Here is a 22374-nt window from a genome sequence, read left to right as displayed (position 1 = left end):
ATCCTCCTATCAAACTGCATTGCTTGCTTCACCTAGGATTAATTTCTGCATTGCAGTTCCCCTCATCTACAGACCTATTTTACACTCCTGACCTACTGTCCTGCATCCTACTCCTTGTGCCCTGCCAGTTCCAGTTTCTTTCATCTGACAAACCCTCTTGCAATTTGTATCTCTTGCCCTCCTACAACTTCCACGTTTCTGAACACATCTCATCAACGAGCTGAAGAGTGACTGGAAGGATCCTCAGACTCTTACTCCAAACTAAAGTCCCACATTGGCTCCTTCTAAAGCCTTCTTCCTGTTTGCCCTCTTGGGCCTGATGCAATCAAAGGCCATCACACAACAGTGCACCAGAAGGCAGATGCCAAAGACGCCCTAAAGAAAGTAAAACATTACACAGCAGAGACATGGCCTTAAACACAAGGCAGGCAGGTGCCCAGTTCTCAGTCCTGAAGCTCAGTCCAGTCCCTGCTCCAGTTCTGAAGCAGTTTAGATAGACTTTCACAACAAAGTCCAACCTTACACCTAACATTTTGGACTATGGGAAGAGTGCTGAGTACATCTGCCCAGGCAACACATATACTCCTGGTCAGTACTGACAGGTAGGTGAGGTCCCATGAGAATAGTCCATATTCAAGCTTCAGCTGGCAAAAAAAAGTAATCTTCTCTAATGTACCCATGTCTACCTAAATTCAGTCATTACAAACTTTCAAAAGAGAAAAATCTCTTTTGAACCAAGAATGGAGAAAACATCCCCTCAGAGCAGACAATCCAGCAAAGTTTAACTGTACTGCTCCAAAGCATAAGGGTATTAAAGTTGTTCAGAAAAGAAGCTGGCAGAATTTAAAGCAGAAGCCATTGTTTTCCTCTTGCCTCAACATCGGAAGTTGCTGAACTCTTTCAATTGATATTTTGCAAAGAAGAAAAAGCTTCAGCCCATAGCTAAACGCACACTTTACAAAATTTCAATTGAAATATTTAGATTTGTTTTCAACTCCACTGCAAAGCAGAAATATTTCTTAGACGCATCTTACAACATCTTACAGCTTAAGTAAAATCTAGCACAATCAGGTTCATTTTCCAATATTTATTTGAACATTTTACATGCCATTAATTACACTGATGAATGAGTGATGTGAGTACTGATGGTCAATTTTATCTTTTTTCCCCCTAATCTCATGTGTTACCAAAAAAAGACACCATGAATGAATTGCTCTTATAAAAGGTTTTCCCTTAGTCTTCCCAAACAGCTGTCTCCAGTAACACCAACAGCTGAAAACACAGTACATATATGGACTGTCAATCAGATTTGTTATTGAGCTCATGTGTGTTTGGCAATCACTGCAGAAAAGCATAGTAATGTATGACTTCTCAAAAGCTAGAAAGGCATCATATCATGTAACTCCAGAGTGAAAAACTGTCCATACTTACAAGGACTCCATGAGAATGGGATTCTTCTACCTGAGCCAAAATAGAAATTGTCTACATAATTATTTAATACTACTGTTTTTACTAAACTATGGGATTCTAAGACAAAAATTAAAGGACAACCATTTCCTTACAGCTTTTTTTCCTTATACCCAGGTTCCCAGGACACACTGTATTTAAAAAGTCTTAGGCAATTAGCATTCATCATGCTGTACGCCACAAAAGGCCAGGCTGGAGACACACTGGTACTTAAGGACATCATCCACAATAACTCTTACACAACCAGTGTTATTCATACTGTCTGCCACAATGGGCAGAGCTGCAGACTCTCTGGTAGTTTAGGACATCAGCCACAAGCAGATTTACTTTCAAATGAAGGAAAGCCATGTCTCCCACAGCTGAAGTGAGACTGTATTATTAAGAAGTCTATTCTGCTTCACTTCTCTCCAAAGCAACTCCCACACATGCACACACATTCTGAACTAACAAGCAAGAACTGGGATGTCAGAACCTGCCATTTACCACAATCACCAGCTTACCAAGACAAAGATTTGTGCTGCAGCAAGAGTCACCGCTCTTTAATGTGCCCAGTTCCTGAAATCTATCACCCAAGGTAGGTCAAAGTTGTTAAAGCCTGCTTTGCTAAAGTCATGCTGTATTTCAAGTTCCAGCCCTGCCTGAGAAGTCTAAGACATTGCTTCACAAAAAGCACTCACAAAACAGACATCACTGAACAAAAAGCTGCACTGTCCACTAGCTTGTTTAGCATTCTTACTTCTTGAAAGAACATGGAAACAAAAAACACATTTCTTCTAGCAGGACTACAAGTGTAGCTTGTAGACACGAGGCTGACATAAATAAAGCTAGGACAGCATAGAAAGCAGTTATAAAGAGAATCCTCCATCCATATGGGTCTTCTGTGAAAATGAACTGGAAGCAAGCTTGACAAGCTCAACTGGCCACAAGAGATGTGATGCCAACTCAAGTGTTTGCAACAGACTAATGCAATTAAGTTGAATAAACAATATCCTGCAACTCTCCCATAAGAGAGCTACATCTGATTCCTTGCTTGACCTCCACAACTTGCCTTTGGTCCCTGAGTCTCTGAGGAGACTCACTGCAGTCTTTTCAGAGTCCACAACACAGAGTTCTCCTCCCTCCCATGAAAACAGTACAGCGAGACAAGATAAATCCTCCTGATTGTCAGTGCGGGAGTTGTACAGATTGTGCAATGGAACAAAAGCAAAAACACAGCCTGTGCTGAGCAGTAAGACATTCGAACAGCCTGGCCAAGGCCCTGCTTCGCTGAGGTGCTCAAACACCTACCTTCAGCACACTAGCGTCCAACCACATGCTAAGAGTTCAGCATCTGCTTAACTGGAGAAGCTGAAGCCCTGATTCAGCAACATGTGACTTATGTGGGAGCTGGAGCAAGCATTCCAAAACCCAAGTTGTTTAACTACTACGTTTTCTTAAGTATTGTCCTTGCTATTTCAACTAAAGTAAGTGGCCATTCCACTCTTACTGTACGCTCCTCCTGTGTATCTCAGAGCTGTAGGAACTTGCTCTTGCTGTCCCTAGACTGGTCAAGAACACATGGCACTGAAAGGCAAATGAACTGCACCCCAGAGACATTTACAAGAGTTGTAAATCTGTTGGTCAGTTAAGTGAATGCTACCCAAACCTACGGCATTTGGTCAGTACACAGCTCTTCTGTTTCACCCATTACACCATCAATACATTTCAAGCCTCAAGATTTGGATAAAGATGATATTTTCTAAACCTTATGGGCCACAGAAGGAGAAATGAGACTCCTGTCATGCTTTTAAATAAAACATTTCACCTTAACAAAAAGGAACAAAACATCCTTGTTCTCTTCAACCTACAGATTTTAAACCTCTGCAAGCAATGGACCATTTCTGAGATGACAATAAAAAAGCATCCTCTGAAGAGCAAGTTTACTCTTAGTATCCTCAAGGTCACTGCACATGACTCACATGCCCAGTGGAAACTGAAAATATAGAGGACTCTCAAATCAAAACGGCTTAAAGGCTCCTGCCCTAGACTGAGCAGGAAAGCATCGCTTTGGGCAAGATCTGTTGTCTCTAAGTGCTCTCTTCCAGCAGCTCAAACGCTGGCTGAGTTACATAATTTTTCTACTGCTGTTTTTAAGTTACACAAGAATGCACAAGAATCACACAAATGTTTACAGAAATTCACAGCCATGTTTAATTTAAAGCTACTATGTATCAGAGAAACAAACAAGAGCCTTCACTGACTTATTATGAAAATACAAAAGAAACCCAGCCATTCTCAGAGGGAAAAAAACACAAGTAAATTTCCAACTTACAAACCTAGTGCTTTGCCTTCTATTTGTATGCCAAGCCTGATCTATTTAAGAAAAATTTAAATTTCAATTTAATATGAAATATCAATTTTCATGTAGCCTGGAATGGAACACCTCTGTAGGCTAGGACGGGAGCTAGAAGAGAGCATAACTTCCCTGAAAAGCTAACTAGTCACCTCCAAAACACAAACTACTTTCTGAAGTGGAATAAAGGATTATTATAAAGAGATAAGCATGTTTTATAACGCCAAGGGTTCTTAAGCACCCAACAATAATCACCACAATTTCTGTGTTTAAACAAAAGAGTCAACACTAATTGGTCCACTTCATGAAACAGGTTACTGCAGGCTCTTATCACTTCTTGCCACTTATCAATAACTTTCTGATGTTGATTAAAATGTATTACTTTATACCTGTTATCTACCAAAATGAAAACTTAATCACAGCAAAACTGCACCTTTCCATGAAATGATAGTTATTACTATTTTTTTTAAGTACTAAAGATAAACCAAGAAGTGCCATGGGACCAGAACCAAATGAGACATCTTTGTGATTAGACTGTCTGCTTAACTACACACTAATTTTGATACCTAGAGCCACAAGAGAAAAGACAAGAAAAAAAAAAAAGGGGTCACTGATTCATGGTTTCTCCGAAACACCTACTGAATACACCACCCTCTGGAGCCCGAACCGTTCTCTCCACGCACAAGTCATGCCACGGCGGTGCTTGGAAAGTCGTATTGGGCGCTTCGAGAGGCTCCGAATGCCTCCTCACTCGAAACGTGGAGGAGAGCCAGGCTGCCCTGCATGTACCCCGCAGGTGCTACCGCAGCCCGACACGGGGCACCTCCAGACGCCCCAGGCGCTGAGGCCACAACGCGCGGTGACCACTGCCTGGCACAGGACACCCGACAAGCTCGAAACGCCCCCTTTGTCCCCGCACCGCTTCTCTCCTTCGCTTCCGCGGGTCGGGTCCCAGCCCCCGAGCCTGGGGGCTGCCGCGGCCCCGCACCGGAGCTTTCGCGGTCTGGCTGCGAACAATGCGCGCCTTTTCTGGCTGAGCTCCCCGGCCGCGCCGCGCCGGCCCCCGCCCGCCGGCACCGCCGCATTGTTACCGGCGCTGCCGCCCCCCGCACCGCCCCGCTCCCGGCACGGCCCCCGAGCCCCGCACACCTGCCCCGGGCCCTCTTTGTTCCCTTACCTGCGGCGGGAGAGCCCCGCAGCGCCGGCACGGCGAGCAGCAGCGGCAGCAGGGCGGGCAGCGCCGGCCGCCACCGCGCCGCGGCCACCACGAAGCGTGTCATCCCCTCCATGGCACGGCACGGCCCGGCCCGGCGTCAAGTCATCGCGGCGGTCTCCGCGTCCCCCCCGCGAGGGGCTGGAAGGGCTGGGCGGGCTCGGCGGCTCCTCCCGGGCGCATCCACCGCCGGCGGGGCTGGGACGCCCGCGGACGGGAGGCCGCCGCAGCACCCACCCTTCCCCACGCCCACTCCGTGGGGAGCGCTCACGGGGGCAGCGCCGCGGCGCCTCCCAAGAGCTGCGGGGGGGGGAGCGAGAGGTGCGGCTCGGCGCCCGGGGGACAGGCGGAGGGAAGCCCCCGCACTGCGGGGTAGCGGGACTCCTCGGCGGGACGGCTACGGCCCTTCACGTGTGAGAAGGCGGCGGCGGTGGCAGCAGCCCGGACCCGGCACCCGCTCGTTCCCCGCCCGCCGGCGACGCGCTGCCCCCGGCGGAACCCGGCGCGCGGCGGCGCGCACAGCCGGCCCGCCCGCCACCTGCGCGCTCCCGGCCGCGGCCGCGACTGCGCGGGGGCGCGCTCGGCCCGCCCCCTCCGCCGGGGCGGTGGGAGCGGAGCGGGGGCGGGGCCTCGAGGGGCGGGGCGGCTGCGGCTCCGCCCGGCGCCCACAGCGCCCGGGAAGGCGCTGGAAGTGCCCTGGCGTGGGAGTTCCCTGGCGGCTGCCGCTGCCGGCTCCGGGAACGGGGTGCCCCTGCACCCGCTGCTCCCTGACTGCGCTCTCCCCGTGGCACGGCGAGGTTGGGAAGCCGCTAGTCCCGTCCATCAGCCCTCCGGGCAGGCTGAGTGGTGCCTGGGCTCTTCCCCCAGGCGATGCACGGAGTTTTGAGAGCTGGAACAGTAACAAAAGTCCCAGCGGGAAAGGGGAAGGCGCAGCAATGAGGGTAGAGCTATGTGGCAGGACATCCATATAGCATTGGAGTGGCTCCAGGAGATTGCAGACATAAGGACAGGGGACCCTTTCACCGCAGGGTTTGTCCTGAGTCCTGCTCTCCTCAGGAGCAGGGGTGAGTCCAGCGGTCAAAGAAGCACAGAATATACTGAGCTGGGAGGGGAGCCCTGCACAGGGCAGCCCCAAGAATCACACACACCATGTGCTTGGGAACGTTGTCCAAACACTTCAGCTCTGTCAGACTTGGTGCTGTGACCACTACCCTGGTAAGCCTGTTCCACTGAATAACCACCTTCTGGGGGAAAAACCTTTTCCTAATATTCTGGTCCAATCTCCCTGACACACCTTCAGGCCATTCCCTCAGGTTCTGTCACTGGTGACCAAAGAGAAGTCAGTGCCTGCCACTCTGCTTCCCCCCACGAGGCAGGTGTAGAGCAGGTGTAGATGTCTCCTCCAGGCTGAACTGACCAAGCAACCTCAGCTGCTCCTTGGCTTCCTCTCAAGGCCCTTCACCATATCCCTGGCCCTCCTTTGGATGATTTCTAATAGTTTTAGATCCTTTTTTTATATTGTGGTGCCCAAAACTACACACAGGACTCAAGGTGAGACTGCAGCAGCGCAGAGCAATCATCTCCATTGACTGGCCAGAGATGCTGTGCTAGATCCATCCCAGGATATGGATGGCCATTTTGGCTGCCAGAGCACACAGGAGCACCAACCAGGGACATCTGGGAAAAGATCCCACTACAGATTAGAGCTGGGCTCACATATTTTTCAGCTGCACTCACAATTAACCAGGGTATCCGTTCATCGGGAACACATCCATTGCAACAGAAACAACTCACTCCCAGAGATGGATAGAAGGAGAGAAGGATTCATTTTGCTGACATACAGAAGTAAAACAATGAGCTATACCTGTACCTCACACAATGAACATCACACCATAGTATCACTCAGCAAAGGAAAATAAAGAATGGTGAATCCTTTGCAATGGAAATAAGCAAAGCTGAAATCACATCAGCTGAAAATGTGGCTCAATATAGACACCGTAAGTAAAGAGAGGGTGGGAAATCTCAAAAAAACTCCCTGTTCTCACATTAGACATTTTCAGGATCAGAAAGTCCACAGATGCCCTCTTGTCAAAACCAATCAACTATGATGAGTATTTCAGGCCTTCTAGCACAAGACCTATACTTTCATTCTAAAAGTTGTTCTCGGTCAGCAAGATATAATTTTCTTTCAATTTGTACAGTGGAGAGACATTTTACAGAATATTTCATGGGTATTTAGCACATATATCTTCAATCTAAATTAAACACCTAAGGTATAAAATCTCATGCAAAGATGTTAAACATTGCAAAAAGAAGACCACAGTAGGACAAAACCCCCTCGGCCCCATATTTTTTGAAATATTTAACAGAAAACTGAATGCAGAAAAACTTGCATCATGTCACCTTTTTTCCCTTTTATCTGAGCAAATAAAAATATCAGGGCCTGAGGATTACTTGTGATGCATTAACTTGCTGACAGACAGAAGAATGGCTTTGATATTCCTTTTAATTTACTAAAACCAGAACCCATTAGGACATAATTTTTTTCTTTGCGACTTGCCAGTCCCTGAAAACAGCTCAGCTCAAAAGAGCACTCTAGCCTTTTGTTATAATTACATATCCACCATTTGTGGATACAAGCCATGTCAGGTACTTCATTGCTGCCATCTCTTTCAGTTACTCTTGTCCTTCCTAACCTCTCCTGCAAATCTGCAGTGCAGACTAAACAATAGCCACCAAAAGCTTAAAAAACCCCACATCATTCCAATATGACTTCATTGTAAGCAGCTGTGTGCATGCATGTTTGGCATTGGAGCTTGCAGTCACATACTCTTTCTGTCTGCAAAATGTGGTTTTCTTTTTCTTTTAATAAGCTAGCCCTCAGTAAGTGAACAGGAATCCATCTCTCCTTCAGATTCTGTGAGAGTTTTGGCAGTTAAGACCCTTGAAATACTTAATTACAAAACATATTTCAGACCCTAGCTATCACCTTTACCTAAGGATACCACATCTCTTTGTCCTAACAGTGCCTCTAGTAACAGGGCACGTAATGCTGTCTTTAGTACATTTCAGATTGCCTGTAGATAATTTGTTTCACCAAGATCCAGAGGTAACTTTCCAGATTAAAGTGTGAGACTTCTCTCACATTTCTAAGATGTAATCTATAATGAAATACTCTGCAGCCACTAACTCATTCACTGTCTCACCTAACACGATTTCCTGCTCCCGTTCCCAGAGTTCAGTTCATGAGAAAAATCTCCTTGTCTTCTGTTGGGTTCTTGTTCCCCAGTTTCTGTGTCTTTTGAGACCAAACTGGTATTTATGTTACTTTCCCACTTCCTAGGCCAATTTAAGAACTGTCACATTTCATTACATATTCTCTATTCCCTTGCTATTTCACACATTACAGCAGACACCTCCAAATTAAAGTCCTGTTGTTAAACAATGACCAGCATTGAAAGAGAAGCTGTGAGGCAGTTACCTGTTATGCTACAATTCATTCTCTGGTTTGGGCTGCTGTTTCCCAGAAAGTGTAAAAGAATTTCCCTAATCTCAGATGATCCTCTGTCCTGCTTAGCCTCTTCTTTCACCAGAGCCATACTTTGGGGCAATGCATTTGCAGTTGTAGGTCCTACTCCTCTTAGTAATTGCATGAACTTTAGGATTTTTGTACTGTTGTTTAGTTTCTTTAATTTTTTGCAGTCCTGGAAAGCCACATCACTTGTGTCAACCTGATTGACATATACTTCACCCATTTGTCTTGATGAACCAGGGCAGGATTTATGCACATGAACTTGGCATCTTTGTGGTAGCTGACTCCCACTGATTTAAGACCAACTACCTTCTCTCCCTCTCTCTCATCTCCTTTTCACCTATTGCAGATGCACAGATAAAAGGTGCTACACAAAGCAGCAAGAACTTCGCAGAGATATCCCTTGTTCAGATGACATGCTGGGATTTGTGGTGGAGGCTGTGTTTTTCCTTTCCCTTTGCAACAGCAAAAAAAACCAAACCCAAAACACCTTACATGATTCTAAAAAGTATCTTAAGTAAAAAATGACAGTTAATTATATCAATATAAACAAAACAAACAAAATCCCAAAAGGCCTATAGAACACTTCAGATTCCAGTAAAATAGAAATCTGAAATAATAAGTCACATTTTTTAGGACATTAAAACAGACAAGAAATAGTGGAACTTTACAAACTCAAAAAGTGAAAGCAGCTATAATTGTAACTAAGTTTTATACTGCAGCTTGCAAATGCATTTATCATAAGAAGCAACTGACTTGGAAAGTGAGAAATTCTTTCCTGTGGTATCCTGCTGTGATCCATGGTGATATGGAGCAAGATATGAGACATCCTTCTCTAGGGGAGAGAAGAAGCAATCTTTTCTAACAGTGTGACTTGCAAGGGTTATTTACTTACTGCTGAATGACTTCCCATTGCACATTCACCAGGAAGCTTTTGACATTACTGAGCTTTCCACTACAGTGACGGCTACTCTGATTTATCACTGGGTCAAGGCTGAGGATGCAAAAAAAAAAAAAAAAAATCAAAGGCTGTGCAAAGCATGATTAGATTAATGATGACAGGCTTAACCTGGAAACTGAGAGTTTCTTTTGTGAAGGACATAAGGGAGGGAAAAAAGCCCACAACATTTTTGATAGGAACCTCAGAAGTGAACACACACAGAGGGACATTCAAAAGCTTCATTCCCAGCTGTGGAAATGTGCACCCACACTGCAGTGATAGAAAAAAAGAGCGTCCTCAGAAGGCTTTTCTTGGAAGTGCTTACTTCTTGTTGCCTAGGTTTTGCTGGAAAGAAAAGTGTGAAATTAAACCCTCTTGCCAACCTGGAAGCACTTTCCAATCACCTTGCTTTTTGTGGCAAATGTAATACCCAAATCTAGAAACACAATTCTCAGAATTGCACATCAGAACCCTGGTTCAGAGACACTGAAGTGGATCAGAAATCATCAACATTATTTCCCATGGATCCAGACAACTGCCCAGTAATTTAACTTCCAGAAATATCTAGTTTGGGACTCAGTGACCAGAGCTAATGCTTTCCTTCTCTGAAGAATATTTGTGTAAAAGACAACAGGTTTTTTTCTCTTGCTCTTTTGCTGCTGCTGAAATTTGTGCAGAAATGGATTTTTGTGAATGTTTCCAATTTACTGAAAATTTACATTTTTCAATTTACATTGAAAAGATATTTGAGGACAGTGTTCTAGCCTAGCTTTGTGAAGACCTTCAGACAGTTTGTTGGACTATTCCAACACTCTCAGACATCTAGTTTTCTTACCAACACTTGTGTCTAAGGAGCAGAGAATGGTTTTTTTCTTTTTAATTAGTGTTTTTCTTTCACTCTCTGCAAAGCTGTGTGCCATGGAAAGTCACATGGTACGTGACATAAAAAAGACTCAAACCATTTAGAGAACAATACAGTTGAATCTTACTGTGCTTTTATGTTCTATTTCTGAATTCTCACGCATTGCTTGATGCAAACCTGTGCTCTGGGTTACTTCTGCCCTACTCTTTTAACTAGCTGAGGAAGTGCAGTAGCAACAGCTGCTGGCACAGGAAGACGAAAAAAAACAACTTTGAAACAGATTGGTTTTATTCTAGAAGGTCCAATGAAAGTACTAGAAAGTATTTTTTCTAGGTTAAAAAGTGAAAGGGAAACAAACCAAACTTTAAAAGAGTATCAATGTTTGTATTTTGGTAGCTTAACAAGGCTCTCCTGTACAGTCTCATGTTGTAACAGTGTAAGAAGCGATATTGGGAACTGGCACCAGAAATGCCCATACAAATGCCAGTAGCAAATACCAGATTCTCCCTATGTTAAAAGCAAAAAGGCAAGAGATGCATGTGTGCTCTGTTTTCAATCCTTAGCCTCTAAGCTGGAGAAATACAAGAATATACAGAGGTAACTCTGAGAAATAGCCTTTCATTTTAAAAAAGTAGGTGTCTATTAAATGTCTTTCTTTCACATTTTCCACTAAGAATTTCACTGAGACATTAGAGAGACTGCCCAAGTGCATCTCTATTTTCTGACAGACTCATCATCTTCGTGCAAATACCTCAGGGTGTCTATTTAATCAAGTTCCTGGACCTCTGGCATTGGGTTTGCAACACGTCCCTGATATACAGCTTCATACTTCTCCTCCTAAGATTGGTTACTCTGATTGCCTTCTCTGACTCCCTCACTTTCACTACCTGCCAAAACCTTTTATTTCAAATTCATGTCTCTTCAGTTTTCCAGAGAAAATGCATTACAATAACGGGCTTGGTGTTCCTCCAGTAGAGGTGTGTAGATGTCTGAACTTGGTCTATTTTCCTTCATACCTCCAGCCAACCTCACCCTGAACTATCCTATTTTGTTCATAATCTATCATTTTGTAACATATAGACACACCATGTTCAGAAATTATTGCACCACAGATATATTTTGCTCTATCAAACTATCCTTCATTCTTATTCACTGAGCAACTGCAAATAATTCCATCTCTCCTTAGCTAACTAACCCTGTTTAAAATAACACTGTAATAACAATAATGCTATAGCATTGATCATAACAACAATTAGATTACTTTACTGTGTTATGAAATCACACACACATAAAAAGGAGCAAGCCAGATATTTTCAGTTGTAGTTTTGTAACTTAAGAAAAGTTATTTTCAAGTACAGTGAATTTACTATAAAATATCCTTGGTAATCCCATCTTGAACAGAGTGCTCACTGAAAAGGTCACTTACACATATATCCATTAAGCTCCTCCCACAAAACAGAATAAATAAAGCTTCCTGTCACTTTATGCAATGTCAATAAATACATCAAAACAAAAAAACAAAAAAACAAAAAAACAAAAAAAAAAAAACAAAAAAAAAACAAAAACACAAAAAAACCCAGACTTTGCAAAATCTTCCGCCACATCTGTTTCTTAGTTATCACTTTATAATTCAGGATACATCTCCCTGTACCCCATTCCAGAAACCATTCGAAATTCATATAAAAGATAAGGCTTTCTTCTGTCTGGCCCAGATATAGTTTATACCAGAGATTAATCAAATGCTATCCTAATTTATATAATGAACAGGGCAGATCAATAAGTTTTACCAGAGTCAAGGATCAGTGTCTTTTGGAAAGTAAGAATAACTAAATCAGGCAATCAGTAGATGCTTTGCCTGATTTTAGCAGAAACAGCTGGAAGGAACACTTTCAAAATCTTGTCCATGACATTCCCCTCTAGTGAGCTTTTGCACCTGCTTCCTAAGAGAAATGCGTTAGCAGCCCTTTTCCCTTCCCTCAAATCTACTTTGGTTTCCTACTGTTGATGATTTTTGGTCCCTCTAGAAGTTCCAACCCCAGGCTCCCTTCCATTCAATAGCTGTCACACAATATCTATACTTCTGTTCTCTACTCTTTGTTCACATTCATCTTCCTACTTTATATCACCCTAAAGACCTTTTCTCTCCATGTTGCTTTGCCAGCTTTCAGTGAAATGTCACCATCCAAATCTTTATTAAGCAAGAAACTTACTTTCTCTTACTATACTTGAGACCCAAATTCTGTGATTCCTAAACCACGTTTCACATTATTTGCTTTGACAGCATTGTCCCCCACTGAACACCCTTGGTTGCCATTGAACACTGCTGTCGGGGTGATGTGCAACTCCTTGTTACGTTCATTACTTTTTTTCTTTCCCAAAAGTGGAGCTTACAAACCCTGCCTGCAAACCACAACCCCTTTGTATCAAATTCAACAGACACAGAGCAAAGTGAACCAGAAAAGATGGTCCTTGTCTCTCTCTCTCTATTAAACAGCCAGAGTACAAATCCCAGTTTTGGAGCCAGCTCATTCAGCTTTGCCTCAGGGATATTTGCACCATGGTGTGTCACAGTGCAGCTGTGCCCTAAGTAAACTTTAAAAGACCATTGTACAGACTTGTGACAGGCAGGCATAATAGAGAGGCATAAAACACTTGAAAAGCCTTAATTGTTGAGAAAAAGAAGAATTTGTTAAGGACAATGTTTGAAAGAGAAATAATTTAATCCAAAAAAGCCAGACCTGAGTCAGAACCTCTGGGTAAAATTTCTGGCAGTGGGATAAACCAGCATGGAAATCACCCTCCAAGAACAGCAATAATCCCCTCTTCCTTTGGAATTTTAAGGCTCACGCAGACTGGGCAAAGAGCAGAACCCAGGGAACAACATTAGATGCCATGAAAGGCTTACTCTGCTGCTAAATTCAGAGGCAGAGAAATGAGCTGAAAGCTCTGGTGTTACTAAGGTACCTCTTATTCACGGCTCAACTGTCTTTTACGTTTAATATTCATTACATGATGCTGATCTGGTGTTTTCTTCTGTACTCTGATACAGATTTTAAGCTGAAAAACCCTTTGAACAAGATTGAATTACTAACACAGATGCATTAATTGGCTATTTTATATTATCATAATCTATGTTCATCACAGAAGTCATTAAAATGATTTTCCTTCCTTCAAAAATGGCAGCAAAGACATAGCAAATGTGTAATTGCCTCTGAAGCACACAGAGACATCAGTGACATGGACTTTTGTCTCAGCAGTGCAGTGAGACATGTGGCTGGCACATGTTCCTGAGCAGCCAAGTCTTCCATAAAGATAAATGCATGGCTAATTGCAGTCTTGCTTCTCAGGTGCCATGGCAGCAGGCATTACCCAGACTGGGGTTAAAGCATTAGAATAATTAGCCTAAGACAGTGGTGGGCCAGTATTTTCTGCTGTGATGACTTTACTGGAATGGAGCTGTGTCGTCAAAGCTGCCTCTAAAACTGGCCTCTGTAAATGCTCCTTCTAAACACTGAGGCCCAAGGGAAAACGCAGCACAAAAAGGAAAGACCAAGAAGTTAAGACAAAGGAGAACAAAATAATCCTGTGCCACGGAAGAAGTTAAAAAGGCACGAGCTGCAGCTGCTGCCAAAGTTTTGTTAGGAGAGCTACTGGAGCAAGCAGCTGCAATTTGAGATGAAACTCTTTCCTCCTCCAGTTCTTTTCAGCAATATTTTATGCAATGTTAAATTAAGGTCAGATAAAGGACATATTAGTAGCGTTCTTGCCAGTGAAAACCACAAGTTCGCTGCTATGTTATGTTTATTTACTTACTGTTTGATAAAAAGAGTTTCCCTTTGAAGGTCCATTTGAGGAACCTGTGAAACTGAGAACAATATTTGGACACAGCTCTGAAGAGTTAATGGAAGTTCTCTGTGATCTGTCTGAAGTCAGTTGGGGCTCTCTTTCAGCATATTAGTTGAATGTATACACTGGGAATATTTTACTTTGTTTTATGTTTCTTGCAATTTACAAAACTTACACTAATAGCCCAATTTCGTGCAATTATCTGAATGCAAAACATTGTTCAGTTGAATTCCCATAACCTAATCCTACTAGTTCCCTTGGCTGTCTCACTTTCAATTATGAACCAAGGTCTGTGCACATCAGATGAAATGCTGCTATTGTAAAAATGTAACATTTCTTTAGAAGTTATTTTCAGTGGTCTTCTGCCTTACAGGCTGTTTTCATTGTCTGCAACCAAAAGCACTTGAAGGAAATCTGATTTTAACATCACAGCCTTGCAATACATATACTTTAGCTAGAGCGGTTTGTTGTGTTTTTGTGGTAATCATCCAATTGTGTTTGCACCATAATTGCACATCTAAATGTCTCTTGAGCTGCACATGTGGGGCAAAGTGTAACTTTATGAATATACAGGGGAAGGGGAAGAAAAGAGGAAGACCATACAGAGAATTACCTCTTTCTTTTCCTTACATATATAACACATCTAACACAGTTTTGGAAGGCAAGCAGTGGATGACGTTAAGACTCCATGAGTGACAACTTGGATATCCTGTATCTGAGTATTCAGATATCCTGAGGCTGGCTAAGAGTTCATACATGTTTGGTTTAGTACTTACTTTTGCCTTTTTGGGGCCTTTACAGTTTGTATCTGCAAGATTTACTCCACATCTATGAAAAAAGTGAGCTTTTTTTTTTTTTTTTTTTCTTTTTAAGTAAAATCCAGGATTTATTAAATCACATGACTCCAGGAGCTAGGACTTAAAGAAAAATACCAAAGAAGCTGAAACTTATAAGAGCCAGTGATAATGTGCTATGTTCCCCAAATCAAGTTAATTAATTAACCTAGTCAACTGACCTGCCTTTCTGGAAAGAAAACGTACACCTTGAAAAATGTGGATAGCATCATACTGCAGAGTGTACTTCCTTGAAGCTTTGCAAGGTTTGGTTCTGTTCTAGTACATCCCACTCTTCCTGTTCCTCTGAAATACCTATCCTGCATTTCCTTATTTCTGCTCATTTACTGTGTTTTTGGTTGATTACAGACCTATTGGGTAGAAGGAAATCATTCTTACATGCACTTTGGAGGGAACAAGCCTTGCTTGATTCAACCAGGACAGATTTAATAGATAATTTTTAACTGAAGTTACCTACATACATTTCTTTGAAACTCAGTCTCTAAACTCCATTCCTTTGTTGTGAATTGAAAGAAGTAATATTAATTTCATTATGAGATAGGGCAGACATCAGCCTCTGGCCTTGCCTGGCTCTCATTTGTCTATAGAGGAAGGCTTTGATAACCTGGGCTTTTTTTGTACATCGATAATGTTACATGAAATTAATCTCAACCCTGTTGTCATATTTTGGATAGCCATAATTCAAAATAGTAAAATTAAATTAGTTTTTCATTTTTGCTGCCTTAAATATCTTCCATCTTTTTTTGCCCTAAAGGAACAGCTGCCTGTCCAGGCAGTGAAATTTCTGTTCCTTATAAAAGCTACATATCATTATATGCTGATATAATTATTCAGGTCTCCAAATGACCTTCATCAAATATGAGGAACTGGAGACATCATATTTAGGTATTAAAGGGGGAAAAATAATCAGAAAAAGAGGGAAGGAAAAAAAAATCAGTAAGTTTTTAAACAGGAGAGCAATAAAGAGCAAACACACTGCTTTTACCTTTGCATTTCACGTTTTATATACTACTTATATAATCACACACCCTGATAAACACACATAGACACCCCTGTTGTTAATTATCTTTAAGGAATACTTAAGATAGTAAAGCATGACTCTCCCACCTTATTTTGGCTGACTTGCTCTACACTAGTCCCTTGTCATTGAACCTGCAAACATGGCCACTCTGGCATTTTACTTACACTGTATTTTATTTGTGAAATTACTGTTAGCCCAGAAGAATGTCTTGGGCAAAACAAATTTCATTTTTTGCTATATGCCAGCCATACCCATCACAGATGTCAAAGAATAAAAAATATATATTGGCTCTCTAAGGATCCTTTCATTTTCTCTGTCTGCTTTGTTAGAGCTGCCACAATTGCTCGCTCCTTGCAGAGCGTGAGACAGACACGTGTAACATCTCCACTTGCTTGCACAGGGAATCACTCACAAAGCTGGTTTCCTCTCATTAAGCCTCTCTAAGAAGTAACTGATAGCAATGCAGGCCTTGGCAATTATTTAACATTTTGAACAGACAGAAATAAGTGGACTGGCTGCCTTGATGCTGCAGCACTTCATTCTCACATGACTGTCTGGAAATTCTGCCACCCTGAATCTCTGGTTTCTAGTGAATGTGTAGTAATTCACCAGCCTCTTCTCAGGAATGCCTTTCACAGGCACAGAACTGTATAAAAGCTTTCTAGCATTTATTTGTTATGTGCACTGCTGCCACAAAAGTTTGCACTGGAACAGGCAGGGTAATTAATTACTATTCTGATTTAACATTCCTCTGTCTTTCACACTTTTGCAATAACCATTCATATATATATATTTATATGTGTATATATATACATGGACCCATACATCTATAAATATACAAGCATTTGATGCCCTATTTTTGGAGCAGAAATCAATACTAGCTGCCCACTGCCAAGTTGCTCCCCACAATACATGGCCATGAAATTCTGCATTAGCAAACACCTGCATGAAGATATAGAGGAGAAAAAAGAAAAATGTTCAAATGAAGGCATCTTTCCATTTCCCACTTCCAAAGCACTATATAAACAGAAAACTGGAAGGGATCAAAATCCACATTCTTAGAGCTTCTTGTGTATCACATATTGTATTTAATTATACATTTTTCAAAAAACTCCACCTACTCTCTGAGACTAGAAATCTTTTAATAGCATGAAGTTAGTCAATCTTTCTTTCATTAATATTCATATATATGCCCCAGTTCTTACATTTAAATTCACTAATGAAGATTCACTGTTGCTGCAGCCGAACACTGCAGGACTGGGACTCTTTTGTGCTGCCCTGTGTAGCACTGAACTACATGATGGGCAAACAGCACTTATTAAACATCAACCACTTCACCTGCTTTCTGCTCCCTTAGCCCTTCTGTTAATTCCTTGGACAGTGCAGTCTCAGTTGAGGGGTGTTATGTTCTCATTGCAGTGATGTGAGAGATAGCAGAGACTTGTATGCCACTGTCCTCTGTGTTGAAAAGACATTTTTAATAATCCCTGCCAACTTATTCAATCTTTTAATCTTTTGCAATATAAAACGTTCCCCATTTTATGAAAGGAAGAAAACAGTGCTTTTCTTCTTCCCAAGGATTTCTGACAACCATGCAGATTCTGGTTTCCATTTAGCACTAACTCGATCCCTTTATGCAGCACCACACTGGGATGTGTAAACTTAGCCTGGAACAGAATCTGGAGGCAGAAGAGACTATTATGATCATCTAGTTTTTTTTCTCAGGGATTCCTGCATGAGGCTCCACAGTTTCAGTTGCCAAGGAAACAATTATCAATCTTTTCCATCCCTCACCATCCTTATGCCTCCTTTCCATTTTGCTATTTCTTGCTACAATAAAAAGAATCTCATCAAATGTTCTGGTCTCCAGCTCTTGCATCCTGACCTCTACCACAAAGAAAGAAAAGGAAAGGCTGTTGAGGATCCTTGGCTGGGAGTTCAGTCTGAAGTTTACCTCCTATCCTTGAATTTTGTGCTGCAGGTGGACAACCCTTTGAAAATGATCCTCTCAGCTGCAGATAGCTTATCAAATGCTCTATTGTTTGACTAACATAAGATGTATTATTTTTTAAATTACCCAGCAGTATAATTTAAATTACCACTTGATACATTTGTGGTATCTTTCCTTTCACCACAGCTTTAGCTTCACTACAACCTCATGCAGAAATGCTTTGAGGAAAAAAAGCACACTTTATTATAATATACAGCTGAAGAGCAAAAACAATAATGAGGAAAAAAAAGGAGGATGCAAAAGATGGGAAACTGTATAGGAGGAAGATAGAAGGCAAAAACTCTGTATCAACTAGAGAATAAATTAGATGAAGTCTCAGCCAGTGAGAAAATTTTGAAGTCTCAGGAGGTTAAATTTGGGTACCTTCAGGCAAGTTACAGATCTGCATGGTTCCCTAAGGTCTTACGTGTTCCACCTGGATAGTTCATAGCTTCTGACAGTTGCACTGATTTTATGACTTTAAATACAACTTTGATCAGGGTGACTGTGTGAAGGACAGAAGGGTGACTCACCAATGTAATTTGTAATTTGAGGTATTCCCCTCAAATTCAGTGGAATTATATCAGTGTATTCTGCTCCTCAGTATGCACAAGAGGGAGGATGAACACAGCAACTGCAGGAATGGAAAGAAAAGTCACAAAAAGCTTATGGGGAAGAGGCATTCGGCACGTTTTGATAATTCACCACTTAGGGTAATTGTCATGCTTTTATAAGTAGCCTAACAACAGCTCACTTAAAGACAAGCAGACTTACCTTGCAAACCTTTGAAATATCAGATGACCAAAGAAAAGTCAGATATGTAGAAACTGAAACATTCCTCAGAGTATACTTCTAGGGAGAGAGAAACAAGGTAGACCATATTAATAAAACAATTTCTGTTTATGGTAAGGGAGAGGTGCTTCAGCCCTTCCTCTTCTAGACACTCGTTTTTGGAGTTACAGCTGAGGGATTTTTATTCTCTGTGTGTTTACGAGCCATAACAGGAAGATTCTGAGGATGGCCAAACCATGCCGTGTATACAGAGAGGGTGTTTTCATACAATCACCACCATGGAAACACCGAGCACATCCCCAGTAGATCTGGCACCAGAGGCACTGTGCCTCTTCTGGAACCTCCACTGGCTTACGCCTCAGGACAGAGCTGTGTCATTGCTCACTACAAGCCTGGGAAATCTGGATTTTTTGGCCATTTGGCTCCATTTGTTTAAGGCATTGCACCTAAGTGTAGCCCAGATAGATGCACCATACTAAAATCCCTGAAATATTTTTCTGCTGAAATCACTTGCCGATGATTTGGGGTGGTTGTAACAGAAGTGGTAAGATCTCTGCATGAAAAAAAAATGATGGCGAAGACAAGTTATTTTTATGAATGCCGACAATATTTCAGTTTTCTTTTTGGCTATTTTTCTGTCAGGCTGTACAGAAGAATGTTACAGGGAAGCAAATAGGAAGAAAACAACAACAATGTATCAATACAGTTTCAAATATCACAGTGCTGTTAAGAGTAGTATATTGAGGAATATCTTCCCACATACCTTCAGGCAGGCGAGTGTTAATTTCTCCTGAGTCCAGGGAGAATAAAGAAGACATTGAACTGCTGAAAAGCACAGCTAGACAAAGGGAATGGATGAACAGCAGTGTTGAGATGAGTCAGAAAGTGCCAGTCTTTAAGAGAGAGTTGGGTTTGGCACTTGACCTTGAACAGGTGTGTTTATGCTCTGTGGAAACTGCTGAAACAAACGTGTTTTCTGGTAAGACTTATGTACAAATGCTCTCTCTTTGTTTCATGTCATGTTTCATCTTCTGATAGTCTTTAGCTGAATAAACACATTTTCTGTAAAAAAATTATATTCTTGAGCCCTCTGGATCAGTTGCTGGGTCAGTGCTGTGAGCCCCCAAGTGTGTTGGGTCAGTGCAGTGCAAAGCAGGCACTGCTGGCTTCTCTATTCACACGTTGATGCTGTATTCAACTACCCTGGAGGGGACTGTGTGGAGGGAAAAAACCTTCCCTGGCTGGCAGGGACATGACATGACTTAGCATGCCAGCTGCCTCACAAGCCTGTGCTTCCTCCCCTAGGCAGCAGTACACAAGTGGGAGAGCTCATTATTCTCATACAAGAGAAGCAACTCCATAACAGCAAAACAAAGCAAGCAAACAAAACAAAACCCAAGAAAACCCCCCAACAAACAGGTAAACCCGAGAAAGGTTTATTGTCACTTGACTCTACCGTTTCTCCCACTGGGTTGTGCTGCATATTTCCCAGGCAACCGCTCTCCTGCTGCTGCCTGCCCCTGCCAGGCTGAAGGCAGGGAAAAGGGTATCAGATTGCAAAAAGAGAGATCCTACTCCTCACAGACACAGCACAATCTTCCCCTATGGTAGACCTGAGCACATTAATCGAGCAAATGGCAGCAGGAGGCAGAACCTGAAGGTGCTCTCTTTTTCTATCCACATGGGCTTGCAACTATTCAACTCACATTTGCACTATGGGGCATCTTGGCAATGGGATGCAGGTAGCAGTGTCCCCTTCACATCCCTGTCTGCAGATGTAATGGGGAGGAAAAGGCTCTCTGCTACTTAGGAAGCTTGAGAGGGAGTCAGAGAGGTCCTGATCATGGAGGTCTTGTGTCCTGGAGCTTGCCTCTGGATCCAAGACAGACCCTTTATGCGCTCTGGATCAAAACCTACTCATTTCACTAAATCTCCTCTCAGATCTTGAATGTTTCAGACTCATCAACACCACCCACTATGCTAAAACTTCCCTGTCCACTCCCACTCACATCTCCCAGCTTTCCAAGCCTAAGTAGCCCGACCATGCATGGTCTGACCTTGCTGTCAGACCATGCTTGATCACTCTGCGTGACTGTCTGCATCACTGTCTTCTGTCCTGCTACTCTTTGCCAACCCCTGCTGTTAGCAAGTGATTTCATATTCATTTAGATATTAAATTGTTACATCAATGGATTAAACAGCTTCTAGCATTGCCTTAATCTGCTTGAGCCTCTCCTGGATTTCTTACTGGCTCTTCTGAGGTGTGTCATTCGACCTCCTCTTGGTGCTGCTCACACAAGCTGTATTGATGTCATTTTTGGACTGAAAATGCAGTGAGTGTATTGCTGATTCATGTGCCCAACACAGTTTCATATACATTATCACTACGCAGTTTCCTTTGTCAACCAAATGCATAGTCTCATCAAAGCACAAAAAGCATGTTTGTTTGAAAGTTTGCTTGTAGGTCCCATAAACTCTGTCAGTGGCATTAATTGTATACTTAGTTCTTTCTTGACTGATCATACAAGCTTTCCTTTACTTTCCCAGGAACTAAGTCTAGCCAGCCTCCAATTACTGGGGCAAAATTATTACCACATTTTCCTCTCTGCCATGTCTTGAATGTGCCCTGACCCCACCTTTCTCTGATTGTCCCTGCCCTGCTCTCCTGCTACAGAGTAGCAGTTTCTCTTTCAGTCCTGGAGAGGCTTAGGAGAAGGGGTTGAGGCTTCTTCCTCTCCCTTACAGAACACTGCAGAGCTATTGCACGTATCCAACTTCAGGTTCTGGCAGGGCAGGGGGCAAGAGAGAGCTGTGGAGATCTGCAAGCCCACAGTACTACCTTGGCACCTCCACAATGTGTTGGTCTGATCCACAGAGATCACAAGAGGGACCAGACTGCCCCAGAAAAGAGGGATGAGTGAGAAAGGCAGAGCTGGGAAGTTCTCCTGCCCCTGTTGACACTTCTCCTAATCTTTGTCCTAAAGTTTTAACAGTAGTGTCATGATTGATGATGGCATAGTCTTTTGGTCGTTATCAGAATCCTTTTGGTTGTTGCAATCCTTTTGGTTGTTAGCAGAAGCGAGGTTCAAATGATATCAATCCTCCTTACCTGCAGGCCTATTCCAAAGTCTGCTGGAGTCCTTTCATTAGCATCAGATCAGAGTTTATGCTTGCATTTCCCTGGAGGTGTAAAAGATGCTTGTATTCCTCTTCCTTTTTGGGATGCTCAGCATGGTTCTCTCCTGCAGAACAGAAGCAGCAGCAGCATTTGCATTTCTAGAGGAGTTACAGGGTTTCTTTCCACTCACCAGGCCTCTTTCATGCAGCACACAGCTTCAGAGCCGCTGGTGGGGCTCCTTTCCACCAAGCTAGAGTCTCTGATTTCAGGATTCACCAGAGGATTAAAACAGATTTCCCTCACAAGTTCTGAAAGAAATCAGTGCTTATTCACAAGGAAACAGACTCAAGATCAAGCAGCTGTCCTGCCTGGGTAACCTGTCACATAAGCCTGTATAAAGAGCATAT

General features: G+C 42.6%; 1 protein-coding gene across 2 annotated transcripts in view; it reads right to left on the bottom strand.

Annotated features, from left to right (window-relative positions):
* The window catches only part of KIAA1549 (KIAA1549 ortholog), a 140749-nt gene extending 135661 nt beyond the window's left edge, over positions 1–5088 (bottom strand). For both annotated transcript variants that reach the window (XM_053978118.1, XM_053978119.1), the window contains exon 1: positions 4977–5088. In XM_053978118.1, the coding sequence (XP_053834093.1) occupies positions 4977–5088 (112 nt within the window). The remainder of the gene's footprint in view (positions 1–4976) is intronic.
* Between the last annotated feature and the right edge of the window lie 17286 nt (positions 5089–22374).

Source organism: Vidua macroura, chromosome 5 (assembly GCF_024509145.1).
Source record: "Vidua macroura isolate BioBank_ID:100142 chromosome 5, ASM2450914v1, whole genome shotgun sequence".
In the NCBI taxonomy this organism is placed as follows: domain Eukaryota; kingdom Metazoa; phylum Chordata; class Aves; order Passeriformes; family Viduidae; genus Vidua; species Vidua macroura.
Note: the sequence above shows the minus strand (reverse complement) of the source record. Positions and strands in the feature narration are given on the sequence as shown.